Source organism: Cryptotermes secundus, unplaced genomic scaffold (assembly GCF_002891405.2).
Source record: "Cryptotermes secundus unplaced genomic scaffold, Csec_1.0 scaffold102, whole genome shotgun sequence".
NCBI classification, from domain to species: domain Eukaryota; kingdom Metazoa; phylum Arthropoda; class Insecta; order Blattodea; family Kalotermitidae; genus Cryptotermes; species Cryptotermes secundus.
In genome coordinates, this window is record NW_019741300.1 from 278,528 (window position 1) to 289,064 (window position 10,537).

Below are 10,537 nucleotides of genomic sequence, written 5' to 3' on the forward strand. Positions count from 1 at the left end.
GGAAGCTGCGAATATATTGAATAAGCAGTCACAGACAGCCGACAAGGGGTAGCCCTCCCTCTTTGGGGTTGGGCGTGGGGCTAAAAATTCCTCACCGAAGAAAATAATTATGTTATGAAAATTAACATGAGATTTGACACTTGGAACATCAGAAGTATGTATAGGGCAAGTTCACTCAGGGCAGTGGCAGAAGAAATCTTAAAATATAAGTTAGATTTAGTTGGAGTACAGGAGGTCAGACGGGATGGAGGTGGCATTGAACCAGCAGGTGAATATACATATTTCTATGGAAAGGGGAATGAAAATCATGAATTAGGTACAGGTTTTTTTCATACATAAGAGAACTGCATCAGCAGTTAAGGGGGTAGAGTTCATTAGTGATAGGATATCATAATACTAAAAGGTCGCTGGTGTGATATCATCATTGTGAATGTTTATGCTCCAACAGAAGAAAAAATTGATGACATGAAGGAAGGGTTCTATGAAGAACTAGAACATGTATTTGATAAATTCTTGAAGTACCCTACACAGAGTTCATATGGAGAGGTTCAATCTCAAGAATTTAAATGAGGTAGAGGGTAAAGAGCACTATCATGTTGAAATCTCAAATGGGTTTGCTGCATTGGAAAACTTGGACTCTGAGGTGGACGTTAATAAAGCTTGGGAAACTATTAGAGAAAATATCAAAATTTCTGCCAAGGAGAGTCTAGGTTATTATTAACTGAAGAAGCATATGCCATGGTTCAATGAAGGATACTCAAAATTATTAGACCAAAGAAAACAAGCAAAGTTGCAATGGTTACAGGATCCAAGTGAAAAAAATAATTGGGATAATCTGAATAATATAAGATGTGAAAGCAGCAGGCATTTCAGGAATAAAAAGAGGGAATATCTGAAAGACAAAATTGATGAGCTTGCAATGCACAGTAAGAACAAGAACATTAGAACATTCACATGACAGGATTTATGGAAGGTGAATAAATGGAATAAATGAAATGAACCCTCAAAACCATAATAACATGGTTAAGTCACTGGTACAATATTCTCATTCGTCCTATATCAGCACCTGTTTCATAACGATTGATCAGCCTTACAATTGACAGATGGCGCTTCATCCAGTATAATATTATTCTGTTCACGTTTAACTATTACTTTACTCGGCAACAAATACTATCTTCTCTTTCTCTCAAATATTGAGGAATAAGGTCAGTTCTTTCAATATCTAATTCCTCATATAAATAACCTTGGTCAATAAACGTCTAACGATCTTGACTTCTACTAAAAAAACACATAAACCTTCTCATAATTCACATTTAAAACCTTAAATGAGGATGCCTGAAATCTATTGGGCCTACCCACAAACGTTATCTCTAATCATAAATCAACGGCTAGTCTTGAAAATTCATGAACATTTTCCAACGTATTCTACTAACACAGAGCTAACTCTGTGTTTCGTTTACTTAGAATAAACCTTTCTGCTAATTTCCTAGCGTACGAGTATGTTTATCGAAAGGGAAATTGTAAAGACTCTAAAGGGATATTTATGAAGTAGAAATACCCGCCCTGGAGTGACAAGTCGTTGTAGAGAGCGGTAGAGAGCGACAGAGAGAGTGTTTAATGTTAAGTTTGTAGGTTAGTCAGTTTAGTCGATTGGATAGTGGAGCAGAAACATGCCTCTTGAAAACCTAGAAGAAGAAGGTCTTGAAAAGAATCCAAATCTTGAACTCGCATTATGGAAGTTTCTGTTGAGTTTACCCGACCACAGTGGCGACAAGAAGCTGCAGTCTAAGCTCATGGAGGCAATCATCGGAGATAGTATGTATATATTCACAAATTAGGTATTTAAATTTTTACGCAATTCTTTATTAAGTTCGTCACAACACAACAGTGTAGTGTTCATGGCTAAATTAGCATTGCCAGTGTGTATTTGGGAACAACGATAACAGATCGAAATCTGATTTGGGAGGAAATTAAGAGAGTGAACTCTGGGTAATGCTTGCTAGCATTCAGTCCAGAACCTTTTTGTCTTCTCGTCTGCTGTCCAAAAACATAAAAATTAGAATATACAAAACTAATTTTGCCTGTGGTTCTGTATGGGTGTGAAACTTGGTCTCTGACATTAAGGGAGGAACATAGACTGAGGGTGTTTGAGAACAGGATGTTGAGGAGAATATTTGGACCGAAGAGAGATGAAGTGACAGGAGGTTGGAGAAAACTGCATAATGAGGAGCTTCATAACTTGTGCTCTTCTCCAAGTATAATTAGAATGATCAAGTCAAGGAGGATGAGGTGGTCATGTCATGTAGCACGAATGGGGGAGACGAGGAATGCATGTAGGATATTGATGGGAAAGCCAGAAGGAAAGAGACCACAAGGAAGACCAAGGCGTAGGTGGGTGAACAATATTAGAATGGATCTTAGAGAGATAGGATGGGGATGGGATGGATTGGATAGATCTGGCTCAGAATAGGGACCAGTGGAGGGCTCTTGTGAACATGGTGATGAACCTTCGGGTTCCATAAAATGCTGAGAAATTCTTGAGTAGCTGCAGAATTGGCGGCTCCTCCAGAAGGGCTCAGCTCCATGAGTAAGTAAGTAAGTGTGTAGATATGATGATCGTGTATTTGCCTGATAATGGCTATGAATAGCCGAAACATGTAGCAAAGCTAATTTAGCCTTGAACACTGTATTGTTGTGTTGTGATGGACTTAATAAAGAGTAAAAGTAAAGCTATCCCTGTAACAGGCCATGAAGGCCCATAGGGTTGTGAGACGTTGAGGGTCCCACATTATCTAGACAGTCGGTTCAAAGATGACGGTAAGGTTGTCAGCCTTACGCACCGGCCGCACTTTACTGTCCAGGAAAATTATTTAATTAATTCCTGGTACTCATTTCTGTTAGAGGCTGAGTCGACCCCAGGGCCATAGTGCAGCCGGAAGGATTAGGTCAATTGAAAAAAATCCAATGACCTCATTGGGACTTGAACCCGCGACCTTCTGGCTTGTAGCATAGTGCCATATATAATAACACAACAGGATGTATGAAATGAAAATTAAAAACTTTACGGTCGTTTATTTTTTGTGTAGATTAATCACGATGCTTTGAGTAATGAGGACTGCTCTATTCTGTTAGAAATATACACAGGCCTAAACCTTGCTAGATTTACCTGACTGTTATGTTTCGAACCCAAACCGTTGACAAAAGGAGTCAGGCCAGCCCTTGGGCCCATCCACTCTCCTCGCCAACAGGTATGAGGGCCCTTTCCACTTGAGTAAATCAGTTGGGACGTGAGGCTGACTACTTACCTTCTTCTAGTGTTGATTTTAAGAGTGCATGTAGCTATACATCTGCTCCCCCATATGTCTTATGTGGTGTGATGTGTACTTAAGCATAGGGACAACTTTTCAGTTTGAGTAAGGACTAATGGGCAATACCACTGATGAATTGATTTCCAGTCTTGAACTTCTGTGTCTGTAATCCATTCATACCAAAAATAGCCTGTTGTCACAATAAGGGAGCCTGGTTTGTATGAAACTGGTCTCCCACACGGGGTCACCATACCTGGTGAAAGTTAACTTTGTCACATGAAAGAAGACATGCTTATGTAAAACTGTAGAATTGGCTACTTTTCCCATATCCTTCTCCTTCCTCACTGCCCTATCCATTCAACCCTCCCCTACCACACCCAAATGGGGCCCATTTTTCACTTTTACTAAGAAATTTTCTGTAGCAATGAATGATATTGAACTGTTCACCAGAACAGTTTAATACTGAAACAAATAATTAGAAGTATTTTCTTCAGAACAAAATGGAAAATATTTAAAGTTTTTTTAATGTAAATATTCCAAGCTGATCTAAAAATTGTACATGTTAAAATAAAAAAGTAAAATAAAGGTATCCCTGTATAACAGTCCTTTTGCGCAGCCACACTTTGGAGGGCACCTTATAACTGCCTCCCACTTACTTCACTACACACACACTTCACTAGCAGGGTTAGGGTGGACACAGCTGCTCACTATGAGTTGCCTGGTAATGGCTCCAATGTATTATGTGGAGATGTAGCCTTGCTGAGGTGGGTTTTGCTTGCTAAATAAGCCCTTACCTTATTGTAGATTCTTGCTGAGGCTACTGCAACTAGGTTACCCTATAGTTGCCATGGTTATCAAACTCTTAGATCCATAGGATTTTTCTCAGGTCTTAACATGGGCCTTGGCTCCAAGAAGAGAGTCAACAAACCAAATCAACAGTCTCGCGAAACACTTAACATTTTATTAAAGTTTACTGTTTACATGATTGACTTCACTTATGATTTTAATTAGTTAAGCACAGGGACAATTGTACCTTTTTATTTCTTACTGTACTCAGGCATATACTTCAGTAATACATTAATACATCTGTTGTAAACATAATTGAAGGTAGGGCTTGTTGAAATTCTTAATGTAAATTGTGTAGCTGTGAAGTTTTCCAGCAGTAAGCATTGAGTATTTAGTCACTTAAGAAGTGAGAGGTAACAGTCTCTCTTTTAGGAGATGGCTGAATCTTGGATCTAGTTTTGTACAGGGTGTTTCTAGATAGTTCTTGGAATGTTGCTGTCATATCCTGCCTCAAATATAAATTCATGTTGTAACATGTTTCTTTGGCTGTCATTTAAGGAATCATGCATTTTTGCACATTTAATTTGCCTCACAATGTATTTAATTATGCTTTATGGTTTGACACTGTAAATAAATGTGGATTATAATTTTGTTAATAGTGCATTAATCTCATATGTATGGTAAAATTGAATACTACAGGGACATGTTTTTCTATTCCTAACTGTAAACATTTTGCTGAAATGGATACATTTTGGGCTGATGAAGGAGGTCCAGCAACATACATCACACACTGAAAACTATCATAAGATGCATTCCAGAAATGCTCCCTGATGTGGCAGAAAGGAATAGCTTTGTATAGCTTTGATAGGGGCAAAAGCAATTATTCAGTGAATTGGATTTCAGCTTACTTTCAGAATTGTTCCTGGGACTTTGTAGTCACACCTCATATACTCGTACGTGTATGTAAATTGCAGAATGGATGTGTGGTGTGACTTGGTAGAGACTGTGGCCAGCAGTGCTGAAGAACTTTTTGCTGGCTTGTATAATTTCTGTAAATGCAGCCAAACATGCTGCTGACAAGGGATGGGTGCATTAAAGACTTAAAAGCATGACATTTCTGTTTTACATTTGTCATTTGCTTAATAATTTTGAGTTTTGTTATGGTAATTTGTTTTCCATTTTTAATTTTCTTAGGCTCTAGCAATTTCATTTAAGTTGATTTTAGTAAAGGTCATCTATATATGTTTCATTATTCTGTTTAAATGTTCATTTGGTGAAAAAGCAGTGAATTGGCTCAGTTAGTGGGTGCCATCAAATATTTTTCTTGTTTAGTGTGCAAAAGAGTCACTGGAGAGAAGATGGATAGAAAGTATTCCAATTTTGACTTACAAAATACATGGTCTACTTTGTTATTGCAGTAATGCCAAATGTGTGTTTTAGGCATGTTCAAGAATAATCATCGTTTATTCTAATAATTGGATCTTATACTTCTTGAAGGGAACAAATAACAACCTTTTTTACTTCTTACTGAAAGGTATGGCACCATTCTATGAGGAAGTTTGTCAGGACTTGGATTGGAAAGTTGATCAGGCTCTGCTTGCCAAAATGAAAAGTTATAATGAAGAAAAATTTAAGGAATTGGAGGAAACCATTGAAGATGCTGAGAAGAATCTGGGTGAAATGGAAGTCAGAGAAGCAAACTTGAAAAAGTCAGAATATCTGTGTCGGATCGGAGATAAGGTATTGTTTTGTATATGAATTGCTTTAAACATTTTGTGTGAACAGTCTATCACATAATAAACTATGAATTATAAACTCTGCTGTATGCTGGAGTAATTAAACGATGAAATGTTAAAGTGCAGGGTGTGGTAAGTATAATAGATGTTTTTAATTGGAATAACATTTTTGAAAAAAGAAACGTACCTCCAGTTGTATTCATTTCTGTCAGAACAACTTGTATATAGATAGCTTGTTTTTTAATTATTTGCTACATATTTCGGCCCTTCTGCTGTCATCATGTATGTCCATTTACTGTTGGCTGCACTTCTCACCCTCTTAAATTGGCCAGTGTTTGCAGTGGGTATGTTTTGTGTTGTGATGAGTATTTGAGAGGGATCTGGATCCGATGTGAACTTCGACATTAACTATCTGGATTGAGTTTCTGCATGGCTTTTTGAAGTTCTGCCATCTAACTGCTGGGATAGTACCTCATGAAATAATGACTGCTTCCTTCCACATCCTTTCCAGTTCATTGTTCACAAATTATTCTGTCATTTGATGGTATATTTTCTGAGCTAACAGTGTTGTTAAAGGATGCCTGAACATATAAATAAAATGAACATTGAAGTGCTAAATATTTTGTCATCACCAATGAAAGGCAACATTGAGCCAAGAATGAACTCCTTTTTAATGAGTGATCTTGCTGCAGAGACTCTTCAGATGATAAGACCGGCAAACTGAAGAATAAGGGTCCTTTATTATTAAGAATGATATAAGTAACACTTAGTAACTTCCAAAAGAATTTCCCTGCCCGATTTTTATTTTCCCTCGTCTTTTATGAAGAACCTTTATAGTGATATTAATTATGCTGTTATAATTTCAAGTTGTAAAATTTTGTTTCAGGAAGGAGCACTATCGGCTTTCAGAAAAACATATGATAAAACAGTCTCGCTAGGTCATAGGTTGGATATTGTTTTTCATCTTATTCGTATTGGACTCTTCTATTTGGATCATGACTTAATAACGAGAAATATTGAGAAAGCAAAGAGGTAAGTAATATAAATGTATTCAGGGTGGTAGATCTGTGTTGAAGTTTTCAGGGAAAATGGGAAATGAAGGTAATTGAATACAGTTACAGTTTATTTTTATTGTTCAAGAAGCAAACAGATGAAGATGTCGTGCTATTTTCCACCATAATCCTGCCACGCCTCCAAACACTTGTTACATGAGGCCACCATTTCCCTGATGCCATCTAGGGAAAATATTTGTGGTTCTTTCTGAAGCAAAATATGTCTCAGATCTTTCATATCTTCATAATTTGAAAATTGGCATACACTAGACACTTTTTAGTGGTCATTGATACTTATAATTATAGTATGTTGAGGTCCAGACAACATGGTTGATGAAGAAATTCAAATTTAAGTTTTTGAACTATTTGGACAGTTGCTCTAACTATATAAGGTTGTGTTGTCATGTCCTAAAGAATGTCTGTCAGCAGCATTCCTGTATGCTATAATTCTCAGTATACAAGATTTTGCTCACAAGCTTGATTTTTAGAAAAATTGATCTTTTATAGTGGATGGTGTATAGGCAATTTGGATTTTTAGCACTGTTATTTTTAACGGATTTAGGTTAGATTTTGAAAACATGTCTTCTTGAGTTTGCAGGTTTTATTTATGTTATTTGGTTAAATTCTCTTGTCAGTTCTCCAGTGTCATTTTTGATGTGTTTTAAATGTTGCAGCCTAATAGAAGAAGGTGGAGACTGGGATCGTAGGAACAGATTGAAGGTGTACCAAGGAACGTATTGCATTGTAGTTCGTGATTTCAAAGCAGCTGCAAATTTCTTCCTTGATACTATTTCCACATTCACATCTTATGAATTAATGGACTATGAGACTTTTGTTCGGTACACAGTGTACATTAGCATGATATCTTTGCCTCGAAATGAGCTTCGGGATAAGGTAAAGGAAATTATTTTCTTCGTGTTTTTTCAAAGAAGGAAGAATATGTCAGTAATCAGTGGAAATGTTATTACATTTTAAGTACTGTGTTTATGCATATATAAGCCACGCCTTGTTTTGCTGTACAAAATGTATAACTTCTAATGCAAAGGATTTGCGAAAGATTTTAGTCCTTGTTTTCAGTAAATTACAAATCAGCCTTTTTTTTAAAGCCGTATACATTTTTTGTTTACGATATTGTGATGGAGTGACTTATAGGTGGGGTTTGGATTTGTAATTGGATTTATTGGACTCTTTCGGATCTGTGACTACAAATAATTACAGCACTATCACTAATTCACATACTCTGCAGTTCACTACACTATGTACTAAGCCTTCTCAGCCTGCTCTGCCTACACCACTGGACGTTCCCTGCTGCGAGGCTCACGTCCTTGCAAGCTGCCGGCCGTCTCACACCAGCCTCATTCTCATGTAACTGCTGTCTCAAGACACTCTCATAATCACAGCTTCTCCTTGTTATAGAACCTTGGCACAGACGTCACAGAAAACACTACTTCCAACAGCTCTTTTAATGTTGCATGCTTTTCTGTTGTGGCAATGACCGTTGCTTACAGAGCCATTACTTAGCAGTGTCTGCTGTATAGCTGCATGTTTCACTGTCATTGCTTAGCAGTGGGTCTACATGCCATAATGTTATGTGACTCATTTACTTACATGAGTTTTTATTTAAAAAGTGGTCCTGTAACTTTTCACTTTGGCCCAAGGATCAGTCATGTGTGTATCTTTATCACAAGTAAGGTGTATGTGGTTGATGTTTACAAGAGAAATACTTTTTGAATTCAGAATAATTAAATATGCCTACGAACTAACTTCATGGAGCTGAGTTCTTCTTGACAGGCCGTCAGATGTGCAATTACTCAAGAACTTACAAATATTTTGTGGAACCAGAAAGTTCATTACTGTATTCACAAGTGCTCCATTGGTCACTATGCTGAGCCAGATAAGTCCTTGAGAAATAGTAAATACAAATTTTATTGTAGTAACAAATAGCCAGGCAGGTAGACTCAACAACAAATAATATGCTCAGCACTTGTATCTTTTTTTCCTTTTATTGCTAGTGGGGTGGGACTAAGTCCTTTGTACTGCGGCCACTTCTGGCCTATTGTACCAGCCCCAGATGATAGATGAGGGTGATTGTGTAGCAATTGGCGGAATGAAGATTGGCAGGGGAAACCGAAATACTTGGAGAAAACCTTCCCCAGTGCCACTTTGTCCACCACAAATCCCACTTGACCAGACCCCGGGATCGAACCCAGGCCACCGTGGTGGGAAGGCACTGACTAACTGCTTAGCACTTGTATCTTAGTTCCCTATGTTTTGTTTCCATAATCACATGTGATATATGTTACTTCATTTTAGCATGTTTATTGTTCACAGTTGCTACATAACCCAATTGCACAGATGTCTGAATATCTTTTCTCATTTCAGATAATAAGGGGATCTGAAATTTTGGAAGTCCTTCATACAAATCAAGATGTGAAGAATTATTTGTTTTCCCTGTATAACTGTCAGTATGCTGACTTCTTTAACAATCTAGGTATGGATATTAATTTTAAATAAACATAGAAAATGGCTTGTAAATGCTGGTATAAATAAATTTCTATAGCAGTATTTACCAAATTTGGAGTTTTATGGAGGTCTTTTGGTTTCAAAATAGTTCTGCATTTCAAATGGTTCAGCAGACCAATAAAGTACATACAGATGTATGTACTTCAGATGTCAGATGTTTTGGAACACATTTATGTTAATCAAAATACAAAGGCAAGTTTGATTGAACACATTGAATCACAACTTGTTGATTTGATGTGAAGTGTGTTATGACTTACCTGGTTTGTAGCCAATGTTTCAATAATTTTTTTACTCTGACTTTTTAAGGTATAATTTAACAGGATTTTATAAATATGATTTACTAGCATCACTGTCAAGTCTGTTACACAAAGAGAGCAATTTCTGTTTCTCTTAATGACATGTTTGTTCAGAAGTTAATGTAAAATTTTAATTTGTCATTAGAGAAGTTACCTGAGGATTCCTTCCAAACTCTTGTTAGAGCCTCTGAGCTCTCCGTGTTACAGCAGTAATTTTACTGCTACTAAAACTTCATATATGTGCAGGATGTAATGGACAGTTAGAATTGAAAACTTGATTACATTTGATATTTTCCCTTCTACTTTGTCATTTGTATCATATTAGAAAAGTAATATAACTTAAAAATCAGTCTTACAGTTTTACTGAATAGGAACATTTGATGTCCCCTAAGTCTGAAAGGTGGTTATTAGAATTTCATTTACTTTTACACATCTGTACTACTGGTACTGTATGGTATATTTTCTTTAAAATGGTATTCCTGTACTTAATCCTAGACATATGCCCTATCAGTATGAACATGATGGAAAAAATGTTTTAACAGTTTGTGTGAACAAATTATGGTTGTATGGCTTGTGGCACCTCATAGTTTTGTCTTTGGATTCCCATGTTATAGAGTATAATGCTATTTCGACCTTCAGCCATGAAACGTAAGCAGCATGTTCTTCCAAAATATTGATATCCGTTGATAAGACTACACAGGATCACAGCCCAGAACATCACAATTGGAATACATACTGCCATGAAAATTTCAAATTTCTTATGCACTCATGAAGTTTGAAACAAAATAATCATTTCTTCTGAGGTCTGATGATTTTAGTCAAATCACAATAGTTAA

General features: G+C 36.7%; 1 protein-coding gene across 1 annotated transcript in view; it reads left to right on the forward strand.

Moving 5' to 3' along the window:
* The first annotated feature begins 1,554 nt into the window (after window positions 1–1,554).
* LOC111872673 (26S proteasome non-ATPase regulatory subunit 6) overlaps window positions 1,555–10,537 on the forward strand; it is a 15,903-nt gene continuing 6,920 nt past the window's right edge. The window contains exons 1-5 of the mRNA XM_023866778.2: window positions 1,555–1,815; window positions 5,629–5,834; window positions 6,717–6,862; window positions 7,557–7,776; window positions 9,265–9,373. Of these exons, the coding sequence (XP_023722546.1) occupies window positions 1,671–1,815; window positions 5,629–5,834; window positions 6,717–6,862; window positions 7,557–7,776; window positions 9,265–9,373 (826 nt within the window). The 5' untranslated portion in view covers window positions 1,555–1,670. The remainder of the gene's footprint in view (window positions 1,816–5,628; window positions 5,835–6,716; window positions 6,863–7,556; window positions 7,777–9,264; window positions 9,374–10,537) is intronic.